This window comes from Tachypleus tridentatus, chromosome 13 (assembly GCF_004210375.1).
Source record: "Tachypleus tridentatus isolate NWPU-2018 chromosome 13, ASM421037v1, whole genome shotgun sequence".
NCBI classification, from domain to species: Eukaryota; Metazoa; Arthropoda; class Merostomata; order Xiphosura; family Limulidae; genus Tachypleus; species Tachypleus tridentatus.
Window position 1 is genome coordinate 254220673 of NC_134837.1, and position 21769 is coordinate 254242441.

The window sequence follows — 21769 nt, forward strand, 5'->3', positions numbered from 1 at the left end:
AGAAAATAATAAAATGTAAAGTAAAACTGGTATTAGAACCAATTCTTTTTAGTCACTCGAATGACAAACATTATGGTTAAACTATGTTAAAAGTGTTATTGTTTTATGTCACTTCGAACATTTCCTACGCAAGTTCGAAACAGTTTATTTACTGATTCATCCACTGTTAAATCACGTTTCTCCACGAACTTCTCTCGCGGTTTGAAGCAAACAAAACCCAATCTGGCATGTGAACTCATTGGTGGCCGAGGAAGATATTTTTACGTATAAGACTTGGGTAGCTAACATACGTCACTCAGACAATACCTAGATCTAAGTGTGGGTTTTCAGAAACGCTGAACCCGAATCTGCCATTGTACTTTGTGTTTGTAGTCCCCCTTGGTATCTTGGAATCCTCACATATGAAACTCTATTCATGCCCTTACTCACAGACTATTAGGTTTAAACATTACACATTTATAAGTAACCACTGATGAGTAACGATACCAGGTTCACCTGTACCTTTAATCACATCCGGTTCAACCGTGTCTCTAGTAATATCCAGTTCAACTGTGTCTCTAGTAATATCCAGGTCAACTGTACCTCTGGTCATATCCAGCTCAGTTGTGCCCGTAATGTTTCATTGTTCAGTTGTAAATCTAGTGTTTAAGTTGTACATCTAATTTAACGGTTCGTGATTTAACTATGCATCTAATATAATAATTTGTAGTTCAGATATATGTATAATCTAATAACTCAAAGTTCATCTTTACAACGAAGTTAGTGTTTTAAAAATCAGTTGTACTCTGATGTTTAGCTGTGCATCTAATCTAACAATTCATAGTTAAGTTGTGTATCACATCTAATAATTCATAATTCAGCTGTGCATTTAATCTAATAATTTGTTGCTCAGCTGTACGTAAAATCTAATTATTCATAGTTCAGCTGTGCATCTAATGTAATAATTCATAGTTCAGCTGTGAATCTAATCTAATAATTCATAATTCAGCTGTGCATCTACTCTAATAACTTGTTGTTCAGCTGTGCATCTAATCTAATGATTCATAGTTCAGCTGTGCAACTAATTTAATAACTCATAGTTCAGTTGTGCATCTACTCTTATGATTCGTATTTCTGCTGTACATCAAATCTAATAATTCTTTATTCAGCTGTACATCTAATCTAATGATTCGTAGCTCAGCTGTACATCTAATCTAACAAATATCAATGTACGACGATTGTTGCCATTGGAATATTAGGATAAAAAACAATTGAAACACTGATTGTTTTAAAAAATTTATTATATGTTTTATGTTTCCAGTAAGTATAACACAAACTTATATGAAGTTATTATATTAATATGTCGAGATGAGCTGGTTGGTGATAATTCACCTAAATACTGAAATGAAAAACACCTCGAAATATAACTAAATTAAAGTAAAAAAATCTATCAAAAAATGTCATCTTGTAAAAAGTGGAAAAGCCAAAATTTTTAGAGCGAAACCTAAACATAAAATAGTGAAAGAAAACGATTTTACATGATTAATGTGATGGATCCGTGCACGTGGTATGGCCAGGTGGTTAGGCACTCGATTCGTAATGCGTGGGGCATTATAATGTGACGATCAATCCCGCTATTCGTTGGTAAAAGAGTAGTCCGAGAGCTGGCGATGGGTGGTGATGACTAGCTGCCTTCCCTCTACTCTTACACTGCTAAATTAGGGATGGCTAATGCAGATAGCCCTCGTGTAGCTTTGCGCGAAATTCAAAAACAAACCATGCACATGTAGGATATTTCAATGCCATCGAACACGATGGGTTTTTTGTTTTATTTTTTATTTGGATTTTAGGCACGCATATTTTTTAAATTACTTTCATGTTTTATTTTATATTAATATTATATTTATTTTATATTTATTTTATATTTATTTTATATTTATATTATATTTATTTTATATTTATATTATATTTATATTATATTTATTTTATATTTATATTATATTTATTTTATATTTATATTATATTTATTTTATATTTATATTATATTTATTTTATATTTATATGTTAACTCTGTTACTTCGTTCTGTATTTTAATTTCATTTAATATAGCTGATAACTGGAGTCATTTAGTAACCTTCACATGTCGAATTTACCTAAGGTTTGATACGCTACGAGAATAAGGCACAAACTTAAATTAGACTGGTATTGATGAAAAATCTTTGAAATGTATTGGAAGTCAATAGATTGGCGTGACAGACTTGAACTATGTCAAAATTTTCTTTTTATCTGGTTTAAAGTTTCAGCCAATAAAATACTTGTTCTTGTTTGAAAGTTTCAGGCAATGTTCTCGACCCTTACATTCTGACTGATATCTCCAGATTTAAGATACCGAAACTGTGGAACCCATTTGGGATTTTTTTTTTTTTAAGACCAAAACACAAGATGTGATCTTAAGACTGCCTCGATACGGCTGTCACTTGATAAGTGACTGACAATTATATTTGTCTTTGTGGCCCCTAGTTGAGATATGTGTTAAAATTATTCGCCAAAACTTACGTTCCACCAAATCCCAGCTTTTAACCGATACCGGGTTTTCTTCCCTAGAAATTAACAACTGTAGATTACATGAATTCAGCCATGCAAGTAATATAAAAGATATTTATTACATATTCAACGAAAATTGGTTTCGGTTTCTTTACAACTATGAAATATCAAGGAACATTTAGACTTGATTAATCAACAATTACTTGATTAAGTACATGTACGAAATAATAGGTTTATGTTTTCTACTTTATTGTTTTACATACAGAGCATATTTCGTATATTTTAGGTTGTATATTGAATAACGGCTCGGCATGGCCAAGCGTGTTAAGGCGTGCGACTCGTAATCTGAGGGTCACGGGTTCGCATCCCCCTCGCGTCAAACATGCTCGCCCTTTCAGCCGTGAGGGCGTTATAAAGTTACGATCAATCCCACTATTCTTTGGTAACAAGAGTAGCCCAAGAGTTGGCGGTGGGTGGTGATGACTAGCTGCCTTCCCTCTAGTCTTACACTGCTAAATTAGAGACGGCTAGAGCAGATAGCTCTCGAGTAGCTTTGTGCGAAATTTAAAAACAAACAAACAAACAAGTATATCGAATAAAAGCACCTCGTTTTTAACACACGGTACTTTCATTAACAACTAATGGTAAGTTCCAACTAACGTATATATATGTATATTATATTACCCTGATCTCATTGAAAAGCAAAGAAATAAGGCACATAGAAACTGCACGAGCGTTTCATTTTGGATATTTTAAGTGAAATGAAAACCATTGGATTGATGTTTTCTCTTCAACCTGCCTGGCAACTATCGAGACTTCACTGTGTGCGTCTCGAGCAGAGAATCGATATCTGAGAGCACAAAAATCACGTGCATTTTATCGCCAGTAAAATTCCACTCTAGACATTCAGTTACAATATATATATACTGTCTATTTCTGTAACTAAAGACACGTCTCAAACTCGAAGCTCGTACATGGGGTTACATTAAAAAAAATAACAGATCGTAGAAACACCCAAATATTCTCATAATTTTATTCACGGTATTTCTGTGCAGATATCACAGGTGTGTTCAAACATCTGTAAAAATGACTTTTATCTAATCCCAACGTTTTTCGAGATGCTTATGTAGTTGCTAAGCCTACAGCCTACATAATTAAATATAGGTTCTAAGCCTATAATTCAGTGTAGATGCTAAGCCTATAATTCGGTGTAGATGCTAAGCCTATATGTAATTCAGTGTAGATGCTAAGCCTAAAATTCAGTGTCGTAGTCCAGTTAGTCCTAGGGATCTTCGTTTCGAGCGTTAAACAATCAACAGTTGTTGATCAAAATTTTTAAATAAACTCTTCATACTTAGAGACATACCTCTCATTTCGGTCAAAATAAAATTTCACACATTCTCTTGTACCTTTGTACATACCTTTACAGCAAAAATTATAATTATGCGAAACTTTAAAAATATATGTATTAATTTTATTAACACAATCTATACGCGTTTTGTATTTCTGATCCACGTCTGGGTTTGTTTGTTATTGATTTTTAAAGTGCCTTGTTCAAAAATTGCCTCGTGATCTCATACATTTCGTAGGTGATTTAGATTTTTGACCACTAGGAACCAGATTATAAGTGTGTATGTGTTAGAACGCGAAAATTTTGTAAGATCAAACGTTACTTCTATAAAATATCAAGGAAAATCTGACTGAAAGAATTTACACGTATTTTTCATCATTCAATATTTTTACAATAAAAATTAATAACCGTGTATTAAAAGGCACAAAATTTTGTTATTTTAAGAAATACAGTATAAAAGTTAAGACTAACATACATATTTCTTTTGTCCTAGGTTTCAGGTACATATATATAAACATATATCGGTTTTACTAATTTTACTTCTACGTTTCCACTATGCTTCACGTCTATAATAGTGCATTTTTAACAATATTACTTAGATACATGTTACTAGTATTATTGTCTTACTATTAATATATGTGACTTTAATTTTGTTATTGTTATCTCAAACAGAACAGTTACGCGAACTCAATTATTTAACAAGACAGTAATGAGAAATAAGAACGTGTGTGATGTAACACCGCAATGAGTTTATACTCTTAAATATTCGAGGTTTTATACCTGCTGTAAACGCATCGCGAATAATTCTTTGTGCAGTTTTGCAATCTTATTGTGATTTAATATCGCTCAAACTAGGAACTTATGCTTTGTTAAACTACACCATAAGAATACGAAATGTCATTAAGTTTATGCGTTATACACTTGGTTGTCTTGCATAAAGTAACGGAACTTCTTTAACTGGCGTTGATGTACTGAGGTATTGTGGTGTGAAACATATGTCACATTTCAATTGTAGAACGAGTTTTCAGAAACTTTGTTTCAGAAAAAAGAAACAAACGTTTACAAAACAAATATCACTCTCCTATCTCCTTATAACTTATGTAAAATTTCATAACAAACATTTTTTTTTGTCCTGGATTAGTTAATAGCTCTTGTATTTTTATCTATTGACATTTTGGCTGCAGAAGTAGGAATTTAAAACGTGGTGTGTCCTACAGTGCTTGGCTTCCTCGTTCCAAGAAATCACCGTTTTTATCTTGATTAAAAGTTTCAGCCATCAAATCACTTTTTTTTATTTTGGCTAAAGGTTTCAGCCAATAAAACACTTGTTTTTCTCTTTATTAATGGTTTCAGCAAATACACCATCTGTCTTTATCTCGGTTAAAATTTTCAGCTAATAAAACATCTGTCTTTATATCAATTAAAAGTTTCAGCCAATAAAAACATCTCTCCTTATCTCGATTAAAAGTTTCAGCCAACAAAACACATGTCTTTATTTCGATTACAAGTTTCAGTAAATAAAAAAAACACTTTCTTTATCTCGGTTAAAAGTTTCAGCCAATAAAAAAACACTTTCTTTATCTCGGTTAAAAGTTTCAGCCAATAAAGAACACTCGTCTTTTCTCGATTAAAAGTTTCAGCCAATAAAAAAACACTTGTCTTTATCTCGGTTAAAAGTTTCAGATATTTAAGTTCAAGTTGGTCTAATCCACCAAACCATCATTCAATACACTAAACAGTGTCAGTGTTCAGGTTTGATATTCATCTCGGTATTTACAAACAAGCAGATGATTTATGTATTCGTAACCCTTCTGAAGGATTATATTCTACTTGTTAAAAAATTGTCCGTTAATTCGGCTGAAAATTAACCTAAATATTTATCATTCTTTTTTTTTATTTGAAGAAAAACAGTTTTAGTTTTTTAAAAAAAAAGATGAACGCATGGATGGTTTAGTTCTTGTGTAACACGCTTAAATTTGTAACTGTAAATACAAGCAGCTGTTTGCTTTTTGTTGTTGCTTTTACTCAACGATGTTGTGAAAGACTTTAAGTTGCTAAAGAGGAAGGGTCAAGAAGTATTGGTGTCGCTGGTTCTATTATAATAGTTGGTTGTTTCATCCTGTTGAAGTTCGTTGTGGGCGGTTTGCAAGATTCTTGGCCGCTAGCCTTTTGAGAACCCACGTGTTGATTCCAACTATTTGGTTTTCGTTTAGGTTTTCTGTGAGACTCGGCTTGAGACTCTGAGTCATCAGAAGGTGCCACCTTACGGAGCTTAATAATAATTTCTATGGATAACAATAACACCAATACACCAATGACAATGAGAGTTGGTCCAATCACTATCCAAGGAGTCCTATTGTCACGGAAATCTGGTAACAGTATACCAACGCAAGTTACAGCAATACCCGACATGACCAGAGCCAAACCAGAACAATAGATGCACAAAAGAATTGCGCAAGCGGCTGCGTTTCGGTTTTGCACTGCCATCTCTTTGAAAGTCCGCCCGGGGCGTCGTATGTCCTTTTCTTTTCCATGTTGGGCACGGTTTTCTTCACCCCGTCTTTGCCCCAGTTGATATATCGCTAACATAACTATAACGAAATTATAACTCAGTTTGTTATTAAAGGTTCTTCCAGGTTTAGCAAATAATACTTTTATGTCATTGTTATAGAGAGAGTAAGTCATATATAAACTGGCTTAAGTCACATAAACGAGTGACACACCTGATTTTGATATAAACCACAGATTTTCGTGGTATAAGTGTACGTTCTTGCTTGTATTACCTAATCTTTGACTCATACAACATCAACGTTACTGTTAACTTATTTCGACTAAATCACTAAATTATGCCTCATTTCTTAGACTGTTCTTCTTTTAGACGTTCGCTATCAAATTAAGTCGACCTTTGCCTCCTTTGCCAGTTTTCGATATGTTCGGAATAAATACAAGTTTATCTTTTGGTACATCATACAGTGTACTTTATGCATAAACACTTTCAATGCAGCGTTTGTAGAAACTATTACACTTCTGAGTTGTCTATTTTTAGAAAAGTAATAAAAAATAACACAAGCTTTTGATATTTTTTATCTGAAACTTAAAACTGTTTTTTTTTAATTTTTGCGCATAGTTACGCGAGGGCTATCTGCGTTAGCCGTCCCTACTTTAGCAGAGGGAAGACAGCTAGTCTTCACCACCCACCGATGACTCTTTTACCGACAAGTGGTGGGATTGGCTGTAACATTATAACGTCTCCACGGCTGAAAGAGCAAGCATGTTTTGTGTGACGGGGTTTCTATCCCGCGATCCTCAGATTACGAGATGAGAGCCCTAACCACCTAGCCCTGTTGGGTCACTTAAAACTGTTAGAATTTGGGAAATTTCAACTTCACTTGTTGGTGCTCTAAAGGAGAATATTTTGCCTCCCAAGTAGCCCACCGATATGTCTGCGGACTTACACGCTAGAAACCGGGTTTCGATACCCGTGGTGGGCAGAGAATAAATAAGTAATCCATTGTGCAGCTGTGTGGTTCACTTGTATCCTAGTTCGTGAATTGAGTAGTTTTTGTTTGTAGCACAAAACTATTCAATGGGCTTTTTATCATCTGCATCATCGAAACCCGAATTTAGCATCGTGTGTCTGCAAACTTATCGCTGAGCCACGGAGGAGAAGACATTATAATTCAAATAGAGAGTGGAATTAAAAAGATACTTGAATAGAAATGAACTTTAAATAAAAACAAGTGAACAGGAATTTTCTATTTCTGCAGTGTTGTCAAAGAGAAGACTACAACTAGTAATTGAGTGTTTCCAGTATATTTAACTGGGTGTTATTTTATTTATTGACGCACGTTTTCGGTGAACCACAAACATTCCGTCGTGTTAAGTGTACCTTTTATGAATAAAAGAAGCGGTAAAAATAAGAAAGACAAACGATACAAACAAGTAACAAGACAACCTACATTTATAGTTTTAGAAGCTGCTGTTTGACTTGAAGCTAATACTAGAGACCAAACGTGAAGAACGAACCTTGAAACTTTTAAAAGGCACAAGCCAATGGATTTCAAGAAATAAAACCTGATAGTCGATAAGCCAAAGTTTTCGCGTATTTTGTATGAATGGCAATTAGTTTTATCTGCCACTGACCCTATGTCCCTGACTTTGAGCTACTGACCATAGGACAGGCAGCTTGAAAATAGCATCTTACCACGTGCCACCCCCTTTAGAGGAGTAAATGTCAAAAGAAGGTAATATCTTATGAAGGTAATATCTTAAGAAGGTAATATCTTATGAAGGTAATATCTTATGAAGGTAATATTTTATGAAGGTAATATCTTATGAAGGTAATATCTTAAGAAGGTAATATCTTATGAAGGTAATATCTTATGAAGGTAATATTTTATGAAGGTAATATCTTATAAAGGTAATATCTTATGATGACTCACAAATTCAAATCCGGATCCGATATGACCAGGCGGCTAAGGGCGTACTCGCAATCTGAGGGTCGAGAGTTAGAATCCCCGTCACACCAAATATTCCCCCCCCCTTTTCATCCGTGGGGCATTATGCGTGACAGTCAATCCCACTATTCGTTGACAAAAGAGCAGCTCAAGAGTTGGTGGTGGGTGGTGATGACTAGATAACTTCCATTTAGTCTTACGCTGCTAAATTAGGGAGGCTAACGCAAAAAGCCCTCGTGTAGCTTTGCCCAAAATTAAAAAAAACAACAACATATAAACAATTCGAATACGGCGGCTCGTCAGCTTCTACTACAAAACCAACTCAAGTTCTGTGACTTTTTTATTTGAAAGGTCGATTTAATTGTTATTATTTTAATGTTATCACTCTTCGGTCATGAGGTCCTTTCGACGAGTTAATTCAACGTTACAAAAACATAGCTTATCATATCCCGAACGTGACTTACCTAAGCCTTTTAATCACTGGGTCTTAGGTTCACAAACGTATGTTATGAGTTTAACACTTCAACATAAAGCTTCAACGTGGTCGAACTGCTCGTATCATTATGGATAACACAGTGGTTTATTTTTGTTATATAAAACTCTCTTCTACCAGCGTTAGACAGGAAGTGTTTAATCTTCTACAAAAACGGAAAAAAAAAGTTGTTGTTGCCTGAATGTCGTTGTTTAGCAACGGTATTTCGGTTTCTATGCAGATTTTTCCAACCAGAACAATCGATAATGGCATTAGCGAAGTCGATAAGTACATTAGCTACCTCGGCACCTCTAACATGCCTTCCAACTCAGAAACTAACGTTATATCCATTGTTAAATCTTTTATCATCGCGGGAAGCATGCGCTGCTTATACACGAGCGAGCTGTACTTCCGTCAGTTTCACTACGTTTTAATGGCAAAAAACTAGCGGCTAACTTAGCTACAAATATTTGCATTACCGTGATACTGAACAGAGATAAAAAATCGGTCCTCTCTCTCCCACAAACTATACACTTAACGAAATAAATATACAGAAAGATGACTGTCTGATAGAGATATAAAATCACTGTTAATATCAGAAAACCCAATGAACGACATAAAAACACTGAAGATAATAGGGTTAACTCAGATAATGTCTCTTGTGTTGAGGCCCATTTTCTCCAGTTCTTCGAAACCTGTGAAAACAAGTGTAAGCAACAAGAATAATAAAAGGCCTGTCATGGCCAGGTGGTTAAGGCACTCGACTCGTAATTCGAGTGTCGCGGGTTCGAATCCCCCTCATACCAAACATGCTTGCCCCTTCAGTTGTGGGCGTTATAATGAACGGTCAATCCCACTATTCATTGGTAAAAGAGTAGCCCGAGAGTTGGCGGTAGGTGGTAATGACTAGCTGCCTTCCCACTAGTCTTACACTGCTAAATTGGGGACGGCTAGCGCAGATAGTCCTATAGTAGCTTTGCGCGAAATTCAAAAAAACAAACAATAATAAAACTTTCACGCTTTCAGTTCAGTTGTTCCATCAGCCAGGGGCTTGTTCTAACAGGTATAAACTTGTTTTGTGGTGACGTAAGAAGAACGTGGGCCACTTGAACTTTACCTAAATGATCTCACTTCCTTGCTGTGCAGACTGGTTATTGACTTCTTCCGTTATATCCGGAACGTGGGGAAATTTATACAAACGGGTTTTACTCCCCTTTCAAGAGAGTAAACTGCAAAAATCATTAATCACTGGTCTCTATCTGACGTGAAAACCATTAATTTTCTGGGATCTACTATACGAAATCGAAGAAATCTCCCGTTCATTTGACTGTTACTTAACCCAACCAAAACCACCACAGATACGACAAACAAATGTCTATCTGGTTTTAGACTCTAATCAGTTTTGTACTATTATTGAATTTCATTTCGTCAGGGTGCATAAAATCTAGTTATGAAATAACAAAATGCTAGATTTTATGGCTGGCCCCCTTCACCCCTGGTGGCTTATAACGTTAAAATTCAGGAATGTTTGTTTTGAATTTCCCGCAAAGCTACACTAGTGCCACCTGCGCTAATCGTCCCTAATTTAACAGTGTAAAACTAGAGGGAAGGCAGCTAGCTATCACTACCCGCCGCCAACTCGTTTTCCGACGAATAGTGGAATTGACCCTCACATTATAAAGCCCCTACTGCTGAAATAGTGAGCATGTTTGGTGTGACGGGGATTCGAACCCGTGACTCTCAGATTACAAGTCAAGCACCCTAACCTCTTGGTATTTCCTGGCCATCTAGGGGTCGGCTAGTTTGTTGTAATACAGGTTCGAACAAAACAAAATGTATATGCTTCGCAAGAACAAAGCATTTCACTAGGCCCTTTCAGCCACCAGGTACAATATAAATAATTTCATAATTTTTTTAATAAAAAATTACACTTTATTGTATACGAAAAAGGTGAATGGGAAATATATCTTAATATCAAACAAACTCAGTGTTGGTTTTATCTATTGAAAAAATGTTGTGGGTTTTACTAATTAAAACTGCCACCTACTAGTTTCTTTTATTTGTTGGCTTACCGCAAAGGTTCACAACAGAGCTTTCTGCTCTCTGTCGATCTCTCGAATTTTATTCTCGAAACTTGCAGATAATCCAACAGGTGGCGCCACTCACTAAGCTGTAGTGCATTTTGTTCCCCGAAAACCTGGGTAGTCATAAGTAAATCGTGAACACAGTCAGTAATCCGTCTGTGTTAAAAATAAATGTTAGCTACACTCCTCACAGTTATATCTCCAGAACTGATAACAGCAGTACTTTCTAGTAAAGTGTTAAATGATCAAAAGATACGATTGGAAAATATATCAATCATTAATTTATTTGTAAATAAATGTTTATTGATATCTTTTGTAACATACTTACAATAAACTTAGTTACTGTTAGAGAATGATGAAAAATAGCCAGTATAACATGACTGGTGTGCATAACTTAATAGAAATATTTTACTTACACCGAAAAAATAATAACAAACATATTAATTATATTAGATATTGTTTGCTTTAATATTATGGTGTGAAACAACTCATTAGTTGATAATATATTTTAACATAAGATGTATGTAAAAAAAAAATTATGAATTTTTTTTGTTGAATTTCTCAACAAGCTAATGAAGAAACGCCAGCAGAAGCTGTTTCTGTTATGAAAGTATAGGCTACAGAGAGAGAGAGAGCAGCTAGCCACTCGGACAATCAGAGAAAGAGAGAGCAGCTAGCCACTAGGCTAATCAGAGAGAAAGTAAACAAGAGCCCGATGTGGTGATGCCGATTAGAGAATTGTCTATCACACTTGCTATTCACTGAGCTTATGCTGTTACAGAGAATAAAATAAATAGACTAAGACAATGTTGTTAGATTAGTTATATATATTTATCATAGGAAGAAAATTACACCTTAGAGAAGTTGTATTTTTTTTTAATTTCGCCCAAACTTACACAAGGGCTATCTGCTCCAGCCGTCCCTGATTAAGTAGTGTAAGACTAGAAGGAGGGCAGCTAATCATCACCACCTTTCGCCAACTCTTGGGCTACTCGTTTACTAACGAATTGTGGGATTGACTGTCACTTTATAACACCCCCACGGCTGAAATGTTTGGTGAGACGGGTATTCGAACCCGTGAACCTCATATTACGAAACAAACGCCTTAACCCACCTGGCCATGCCAGCCGTAACCTTAGAGAAAAACAAAAACATCTCTCTAGTCAGTTTAAATACCTTGCATCACTCTTAAAACATTAGCAATAAATACATGATAAAAAATGCAAAAACTCCAAGCTTATCAAACAATTTTATACGACCTTTAAACTTAATGTGGGTAGGTGCGGAAACAAAGAACAAGCTAGAATCAAATCACTACAATTCTTAGGTTACTTAGTATTAAATTGGTAATTTGTTATTAACAATTACTTATTCGTAACTGCAATATTTGACCCAATCGAATGAGAGTTTCGAACGAAACTAAAACATTCCAAACAATACTTCCAGTACATTATATATCACCGTTAGCTGTTGCGACGAATTTACGTAAGCTTTTACTTTTTATATTAGGTTAAGATTTCCATGTCTTTTGACCTTTTTAAAAAGTTATTAATTATTATATCTTAGTACCAGGTTTTAGTAACAGTAAGTATAAATGTCAAATTTGATGTTTAAAAGCTTTTGCTTTTATGGTAGCAGAACAAGCATTATATGTCGTCACATAAAAAGTTCACTATTGTAATCTTCCCTTTAAAATTACTCACATAAAAGTGAGCAAAAAAATGTAAACTGAGGGATCTATCGGCTGCTTATTTCAAACTTTGACTAACTATCATTTAAGAACTTTATGTACCTATATCTCGTTCTTCCGTCATTCACGTTTATATATCCGTTATATCTTTCCGTTATTCACGTTTTTTACACATAAATTTCTTTGAGAAATCGCAGGTTTCAGTGTTCAATAATTACTGCGTCTCAATGATATTTCACTTCATCAACATTTTAGTTATACATTCGTACACTCTGTAGTCGTTCATTTTGAAGTCATTTTGATTCTGATTGTCCTTTTTTCAATATTTTGTTTCAAGTAATAAATGCTCTTATGCTTCTAATGTTTTTTCCAAAAGTGTCGGGCTTAAAACAAGAGTTGAATTTGGTTCCAGCTGCTCGTGTAATTTATCACCCTGTTCTTTTGGTGCTGGCGCCACCTTTTGAATGTTTATTGAACTATGATCCTTGCCCGTCCACCCTCTTGCCGGTTTTAGCTTGTATCGGTACCTCGAGCCCTCGTCGTCTGAATCCGAATCATTTGATGTGCTTCCCACTTTCCGCCTTTTTATAATTATTTCGACGGACAACAGTAGCACTAGGACACCTACTACTATGAATGACGGACCAGTCACTAGCCATGGCATTCTTTTATTTTCAAATCGTGGAACAAATACACCCGTGCATGTTAAACCCGCTCCAAAAAGCACCAACGCAGAACCGCTCACAAAAATACATATCAACGTTCCACAGGTTGCCGCTTGGCGGCGCTGCTCGGCGAGCTCTCTTTGCACAGCTCGTTTTTTCATTTCTTGCAACGCGAAGTTGTTATCACACTGCCATCTGGTGTGTTGTTCAATTTCTTCTCGGCGTCGCTGATAATATCTTGACAGGAGAAACATCTCTATGAAACAAAACAAAAAAGAAAATGGAGAAATGAAAATTTAATAAATTAAAGAAATAAAGAAAGTTATTATTATGTCTATCAAAAATGTGAGATTTATCCTTTATCTAATTTCATATGAGATACAAGGAGTCTTAATGCGACACACTTACAAGCATTGGCATCAGCAGGAGGGGACCTGACCCCCTTAGAAAATGAAATACATATTTCTTCATTTTTTATTTAGATTTTGCGCTTCATCATTTCCTCAAAGAAATTTCTATAAACACTCATGTCTTTGGATTAGGTGTGTGTGTGTTTATAGCAAAGCCACATCAGGCTATCTGCTACACCCACCGAGGGTAATCGAACCCTGATTTTAGCGTTGTAAATCCGTAGGCTTACTGCTGTACTAGCGGAGGGCTGTGGATAAAGAGAAACTGAAAGAAGACTTGGGAATATAAATATTCGACAATTAAAACCAAGCGCACCGTTACAAACACACTTACCTACAAACAAATAAGAATATAATTCATTTTATAAAAAAATACAACCTTTTGTTTTTTATCGTTTGTTTGTTTTTTCAAAAAATGGACTTCGGTAACTCAGTTTTTTCTAATCAGACTGGTTTCTTAGGTTGTCAGCAGAAATCAAAGAAGAATTTGGAATTATGTTCCGATGTCAATAACGCGTACGTGAATAAAATGCATCGTTTGTTTGCTGTTAGGCACAACGATACTCAATCGGCTTTCTGTGTTCTGCCTGCCGCGAGTATCGAGAACTGGTTTTAAGGCATTACGAGTCTACACACTTTCCGTTGTGTCACTAGAGGGCAGTAAAATCTATGAAACAAACGCTTTCGCACCTCTTCTTAATCATTCTTCATAAAACAAATAGAGGTTTGTTTGTTTTAATTTCGCGTAAAGCTACACGAGGGCTATCTGCGTTAGCTGTCCCTAATTTAGCAGTTGCAGCTACTCATCACCACCCACCGCCAACTCTTGGGCTACTCTTTTACCAACGAATAGTGGGATTGACCGTTACATTATAACGGCCCCACGGCTAAAAGGGACGAGCATATTTGGTGCGACCGAGAATCGAACCCGCGACCCCCGAATTAGGAGTCGAACGCCTTAAACCACCTGGCCATACAAAATGAGGTGAGAACTGTCTTGTATGAAGATTTTTAAATAGCACATTCAATATTCATACTGTAATATATTTCCCACGCCTAGCATTATTTCAAACCCTGGAGAATGTTTCGATATTGAGTGACTGATTTGTTTGAAATTAAACACAAAGCTACACAATGGGCTATCTGTGTTCTACGGGTTTCGAAATCCTATGTTTCACTATGAAAACTTCTTTTTTATTAAACTTAATGTCATTAACATTTATTTTTTACATTAAACTTTAAATCTATGTGAATTATTTTTAGTTTCTTTTTCTGTTTTTGTTGTATTTAAATACGTTTTAATTTTTCATTTTGTTTAACCTTTTCCGTGAAGATTCTAAGCTGATTAGAGTTTCAGTTTTGCTAGTTTTTTTAATAAACTTTATGTTTCATGTAGTTCACGGGGACATTTTTAGAATTACAAATGTAAATTGTGTTTCACAGCAATTTCTACCAAGAAAACACTAAAACTTTGAATTAAAAATGCTGAAACTAGCATATATTTTATTGTTATATTTCTAGTAAATAATAAAGAGGAAAAAAGGATACAATATTTCTAATACAAACTAATATTTTGATGTTTTAATTCAATGTAAATGGTCAGCCCCAGATAAATGAAATAATGTTGACTATTGCTTTATTTAAATACTTCCAATTTACGACAACAGATGTCTCTGTTAACGTCATTGATGAAATCGCATTTAATTTTTAATATTGTTTATTTGTTTTTGAATTTCGCGCAATGCTACACAAGAGCTATCGGCACTATCCGTCCCTAATTTAGCAGTGTAAAACTAGAAGGAAGGCAGCTAGTCATCACTACCCACCGCCAACTCTTGGGCCACTCTTTCACCACCGAACAGTAGGATTGATCGTGGAATGTGACACCCCCATGGCTGAAAGGGCGAGCATGTTTGGGTTTGACGGAGATTCGAATCTGCGATCTTTAGATTACGAGTCGAGCACCTTAACCACCTGGCCATGCAGGGCCAATTTTTAATATGTCGGTTATCCAAACTAACCTGATAATTAGAATGAAATTTCGCTCATGCCTTTGTTTGTCATGCTTGTTTCTTAGACTAGCTTTTTAATAATAAGGAATTTATAATTTACTAATTTTAAGAGACAGTTTCAACTGTGGGAAAATAAGTAAGAAAATTAATATTAAGGATAACTACAACATATTTATCGAATTCACGTTTTCGAGATCATTTGAGAGTTCTTCATGAGAAGTAAAACAATTTTATCATGAAGATTACGTTAGACCAAACAATATAGAATACTACAAAACGGAAAACAATTAATAATAGAATTAACAAACAATAAGTAGAAAAACGAACAACAGATGGCATATTATCACAACAAGATAATTATGTCTGTAAGGTCCGGCATGACCAGGATATCAGGACGCTTGACTAGCATTCTGAGGGTCGTGGGTTCAAATCCCCATTCTAGCAAACATGCTCGTTCTTTTGGCTGTGAAGATGTTATAATGTGGCCGCCAATCTCAATATTCTTTGGTGAAAGAGTAGCTCAAGAGTTGACGGTGGGTGATGATGCTTAGCTGCCTTCCCTCTAATTTTTCACTGCTAAATTAGGGACGGATAGCTCTCGTGTAGCTTTGCGCGAAGTTCAAAACAAACCGAATTGCATCTATACACACGAGTAAGGCCTAGCATGGCCAGGTGGTTACGGTACTCGACTCGTAATCTGAGGGTCAGAGGATCGAATGCCTATCACACCAAACATGCTCGCCCTTTCAGCTGTGGGGGCGTTATAATGTTACGGTAAATCCTACTATTCGTTGGTAAAAGAGTAGCCCAAAGAGTTGGCGGTGGGTGGTGATGACTAGCTGCCTTCCCTCTAGTCATACACTGCAAAATTAGGAACGATTAGCGCAGATAGCCATCGTGTAGCTTCCAGCGAAATTTAATAACAAACAAACAAACACACGAGTAATTATAACAAAAACTATATATAAAAACATAAATTATTTACATGTAGGTTAATTCATAACGAATGTTATAAAAATAAATATAAATGTACACCTAACAAAAGAAAGAATTATAATAAATAAGTAATAATACCCAGGAGCATACCCTCAAGGTCCACTCCGTATGCGTATAAAATTTCATACCTAAATTCTTTTCTTTTGGAGGTCTGGCGGACAAACAAAGACATACAGACACGCCCTTTATTATTACTGATAAATTTAATAAGTTCGTGCAATGTAAAGAATATTAGTGGTGAAACACAATCCTAAAATAACATACTTTTTATTTCACAATTAACTCATAGGTATTCGACCTCAGTCACGATTTAGGCCCTATTTTGTTACGTATTTGTTTTGTTTTAATTTATTTGGCTTTTTCTGTTCTCTTTCTTAAATTATTTAGTTTATTCTCAATAACCTACACTTTATCCCAATAGATTCCCTTTTTGCAACTAAACCGTGTTCAATAACAACATATCTTGCTTCAATCACACAAAAAACAACCACCTGTTGGGGAGTATTATCACTGTGAAAGGTTTCTATATCAATAGCGGCCCGGCATGGACAAGCGTGTTAAGGCGTGCGAGTCGTAATCTGAGGGTCGCGGGTTCGCATCCCCGTCGCGCCAAACATGCTTGCCCTTTGAGCCGTGGGGGCGTTATGATGATACGGTCAATCCCATTATTCGTTGGTAAAAGAGTAGCCCAAGTGTTGGCGGTGGGTGGTGATGACTAGCTGCCTTTCCTCTAGTGTTACACTGCTAAATTAGGGACGGCTAGTTTTGTGCGAAATTCAAAACCAACAAACTTCATCAATAACACTTCTGAAGTGATACTTCAACGAAATAGCAGCTAGATCGAAACTAACTAGACAAATTGCGAGGTGAAACTATTTAAGTTTCCAGAAATATAAAACTTTCTTAGCTCTTTGAAAACGAATAACTACAGGATGTGTAGCGGGTAATAACCAAATTACACTTTGTCGGAAGAACTATAAAAGACATAAAATAGTGCATAGAGAGAAACTACAATTAATACTAAGGGAGAATTCCATGTGGTTTTTGAATTCCTGTATTAGTACGCCTTAGGAACTGGTACACATTATATTTATTTAATATTCCTTCTTTATGTTAAGTAACACATTATAGGAGTCGCCACAAGCGAAATAGTGTTTGTTTGTTATTTCGTTTTCGAATTTCGCGAAAATTTACACAATGGCTATCTGTGCTAGCCGTCCCTATTTCAGCAGTGTAAGACTAGAGGGAAGGCAAGTAGTCATCACCACCCACCGCCAACTCTTATAGCTACTCTTTTACCAACAAATAGTAGGATTGACCGTTACATTATAACGCCCCCACGGCTGAACTGGCGAGCATATTTGGTGCGACGGGGATTCGAACCCGCGACCCTCAGATTACGAGTCGAACGCCTTAACCTGGCCATGCCGGGCCTACTTAACAAGTGCAGACAACAAACATGCAACTCAGATATTACGGAAAAGGTTCCAAACGTTAGATTATTTATTATTTATATATATATATATTAGGTTACTAGTTCATAGTTTTCTTGTCTGCTATTGAAACTTATTGAGTTGTGACGCCACCGATGTCGTACTTTAACCAAATTTTGTTAAAAAACGAAAACAAAAGGATTGAAACTGATGCTAAACACAAACTAAAGGGTTAACATTAAAGCATAACATGTACTAGAATGTTAAGATTGATGCCTAACATGGATCACACGTACAGGAAATCAAGTCAATGGCAAAAATACCTTTTTGAATACTTAAGGTATAAAAAAAATTTTTTTTAAGTTAAAACAGGTTTAAATACGCACACATGTTTTTTCTTTAATATAGATATGAAAATAATTGTTATACATGATAATTATTTAAGATTTTTTGTTAGGAGATATAATTAAAAAAGAAGCATATATTCGTAGTCACCACGAACTTGTTTTCAGATATAAACTGATGTTTGGATATTTCATTTATTTCTACGTAAGTAAAAACAAGTTAACTTATGGTGAAGTTTTTATTTTTAACAAAAAATTTCGGAATGAACCTGAACATATGGCGTGAAATACCAGAAGTTGTTATATGAACCTAAAAAATGTCATATGAAATTCCAGAAGTTGTTATATGAACCTGAAAAATATCATATAAAATACCAGAAGTTGTTATATGAACCTGAAAAATATCAAGTGAAGTGGCAGATATTGTTAAATAAACGTGAAAAAAGGTCATATGAAATGCCAAAGGTTGATAAATTAACCTCTAAAATATCAAGTGAAATGGCAGATATTGTTAAATTAACCTAAAATATCATATGAAATACCAGAAGTTGTTATATGAACCTGAAAAATATCAAGTGAAGTGGCAGATATTGTTAAATTAACCTGAAAAATGTCATATGAACTGCCAAAGGTTGATAAATTAACCTCAAAAATATCAAGTGATGTGGCAGATATTGTTAAATGAACCTGAAAAATATATTATGAAACACCAGAAGTTGTTATATGAACCTGAAAAATATCATATGAAATACCAGAAGTTGTTATATGAACCTGAAAAATATCATATGAACCTGAAAAATATCAAGTGAAGTGGCAGATATTGTTAAATAAACCTAAAAAATATCATATGAAATATCAGAAGTTGTTATATGAACCTGAAAAATATCAAGTGAAGTGGCAGATATTGTTAAATGAACCTAAAAATATCATATGAAATACCAGAAGTTGTTATATGAACCTGAAAAATATCAAGTGAAGTGGCAGATATTGTTAAATGAACCTAAAAATATCATATGAAATACCAGAAGTTGTTATATGAACCTGAAAATATCAAGTGAAGTGGCAGATATTGTTAAATGAACCTAAAAATATCATATAAAATGCCAAAAGTTGATAAATTAACCTAAAAATATCAAGTGAAGTGGTAGAAATTGTTCGAATTGTTCGTTAATCTCCATAAAAACCGAATATATTATCTCAAAAACAAGAAAGGTTTGTACGTTACTGTAACTCACGGTCCAGTTTATTTGTGCATTGTAATAAAATTTGGAATTACTTTATGGAATTTCAAATAATTCCCAAATCTACTTACTACTTGATTTTTGTAACTTTGCACAAAATAAACACGTAAGCACCTTCATAGAGACAGAAAAGAAAACCATTGCTCTGTTACAGAAGTAACTTTGTCAGACTAATCTGGAAAACCAGATGAAAAACGTATAATCTACGTTTCCCTTTGTCGTTTAGCTTGTTATTTTAAATCGCTGGTACCTCTCACGTGCTCTTTATCATCGTGATTTTACGCGTCATTTAGACTGTTAAACGACAAGATATCAAAATGCACGTTTCTCCTTTTTTAACTTCGTCCTGCCATTAACTTTGGAGTTATTGACACTTGAAAAGGACGTTGTGCAACTGTTATTCGTACACTTCAATATTGTGTTTTGCTTGTCAAAAATTAGAATTTACATAACTTTCTAGCATGTTTCCTTGGACGAGCAGTGCTATCATTTCGTATGTTCATTATCGTGTAAAGTATTAAGTTTTAAGGTTAACATATTTATATCATCGTGAGCATAAAAAAAAAAACGTAAACGTTTTAATGCATATCCGAAAGTATTCGCCCGGAACAATAAACTGTGATGGAGTATTGTTTGTCAATGCCAAAAGATGGCGTTAGTAAGAAGCTTTCGTAAAGCCGAACAGTTCAGGTAACCAAAGATAAATGTAAACGTCCTCATCGATTTTGAAACTTCGATTGTCTTTTATGATATTAGTTGAGTGTTTGAATATTTGTATTATTAGCTATAAATAAGTTATTGTTTTTATTTCCAAGTTTTAATATCGCATCCTATATTAGTGAGTATTTCATTCGTTATCACGTAATGCAGATAGATTGCTGTATAGTTATAAAACGTACTGTAAATAAATGGTATTTTCTTTGTTTTCTAGGGGGATCGAGTTGGTCTTCTGGTGGAGCTCTTCAGCTCGAAGCTGGCGAAATATTTTCAAATCCGTGAGGGACCACAAAATATTTCTCGATTTTTTTTTTTTAAGTTGTAAGTGCGTTAGAAGAACAACAATCAATTTCTTAACGTAGATAGTGGCGCTGTTAAATGGATGGCTTCCGTCAAATCAAAATTAAAGCCAGCGTCAGGTAACCTTAGTAGCGTTGTCATATATACGAACATTGTTTTCCTAACAAGAAAAAATAAATCATTCAAAATCATAGTTGACTGCGATGAACATGACATTCTTATAGAATTTTTTTATGTTTCCCTATTAAAACTCTATTCGGCATTTTTTTTCGAACCAGTTACTGCACACGAGTGTATTGGATGCAAAAAAAGAGCAGCTGAGCGCAATGTGAGCTAAGCCTAGTTTTATTTTGTATCGAGTTGTATAATAAAAATCGAAAAATCGAAATTAGCCGACTGTTTAGTTCTTAGAAATCGTTATATAAGTTGTGTGTAATATTATATTTTAATTTGAATCAAACGATAGGTTACTTTCATAAATTAAAAACAAAAATCGTTTTATAATATACCAACAGTTTAGTGGGGCCCAATGTGCAGAAAGTGGTATGCCTGGATTTATTAAAATTCAATTGAAATTAAATGTCTTAGTAACACATGTACTGTAAACACTTTTTAATGGTAACTGTTCCTCTCTTTCACTAAGATCTGGCTGGGTAGTCAAGGTAACCTCGAAGCTCCAATCTCTAATATTATCCAATTGATTCGTTGTTTAGTGAACTACAAATTTAACAACTTCGTGAATCAAAGACTTCGTAATTAGTAAAGTAAACGACGTAATTCTGTAAGCTCCTTATGTTTCAGTAAGTATTATATTGCAAAAGTAAGAAGTAAAAGGAAAATAAATGCCCATAAAAGATGTAAAGATGATGTTTTGCACCGTGATGAGCGAATAGCACGATTTTTTTTTTAAATGCCCTGTTATTATTAATTATTCAGCAGGATTCGGTTCATGTTTTGGATGAGATAGAACCAGATTCAGTGTTGACCTCTTTTTCCCTTTTAGAAATTATTGTTTTGTTTGCACTCCTATAAATCCTCAGTAATAAACCTTATTATTGGTTGTTAGCAAATGGG

General features: G+C 34.8%; 1 protein-coding gene and 1 long non-coding RNA gene across 2 annotated transcripts in view; one reads left to right on the forward strand and one right to left on the reverse strand.

Moving 5' to 3' along the window:
• The window catches only part of LOC143237082 (uncharacterized), a 43868-nt gene extending 22785 nt beyond the window's left edge, over positions 1 to 21083 (forward strand). The window contains exon 2 of the long non-coding RNA XR_013019863.1: positions 20610 to 21083. This is a non-coding gene — a long non-coding RNA (uncharacterized LOC143237082). The remainder of the gene's footprint in view (positions 1 to 20609) is intronic.
• On the reverse strand, positions 5352 to 9552 carry LOC143237799 (uncharacterized). The gene is made up of 2 exons (XM_076477399.1): positions 8796 to 9552; positions 5352 to 6465 (listed from the first exon to the last, which is right to left on the reverse strand). The coding sequence occupies exon 2, from the start codon at positions 6461 to 6463 to the stop codon at positions 5921 to 5923; it is 543 nt and encodes a 180-aa protein (XP_076333514.1). The 5' UTR covers positions 6464 to 6465; positions 8796 to 9552; the 3' UTR covers positions 5352 to 5920.
• Positions 21084 to 21769: the final 686 nt, after the last annotated feature.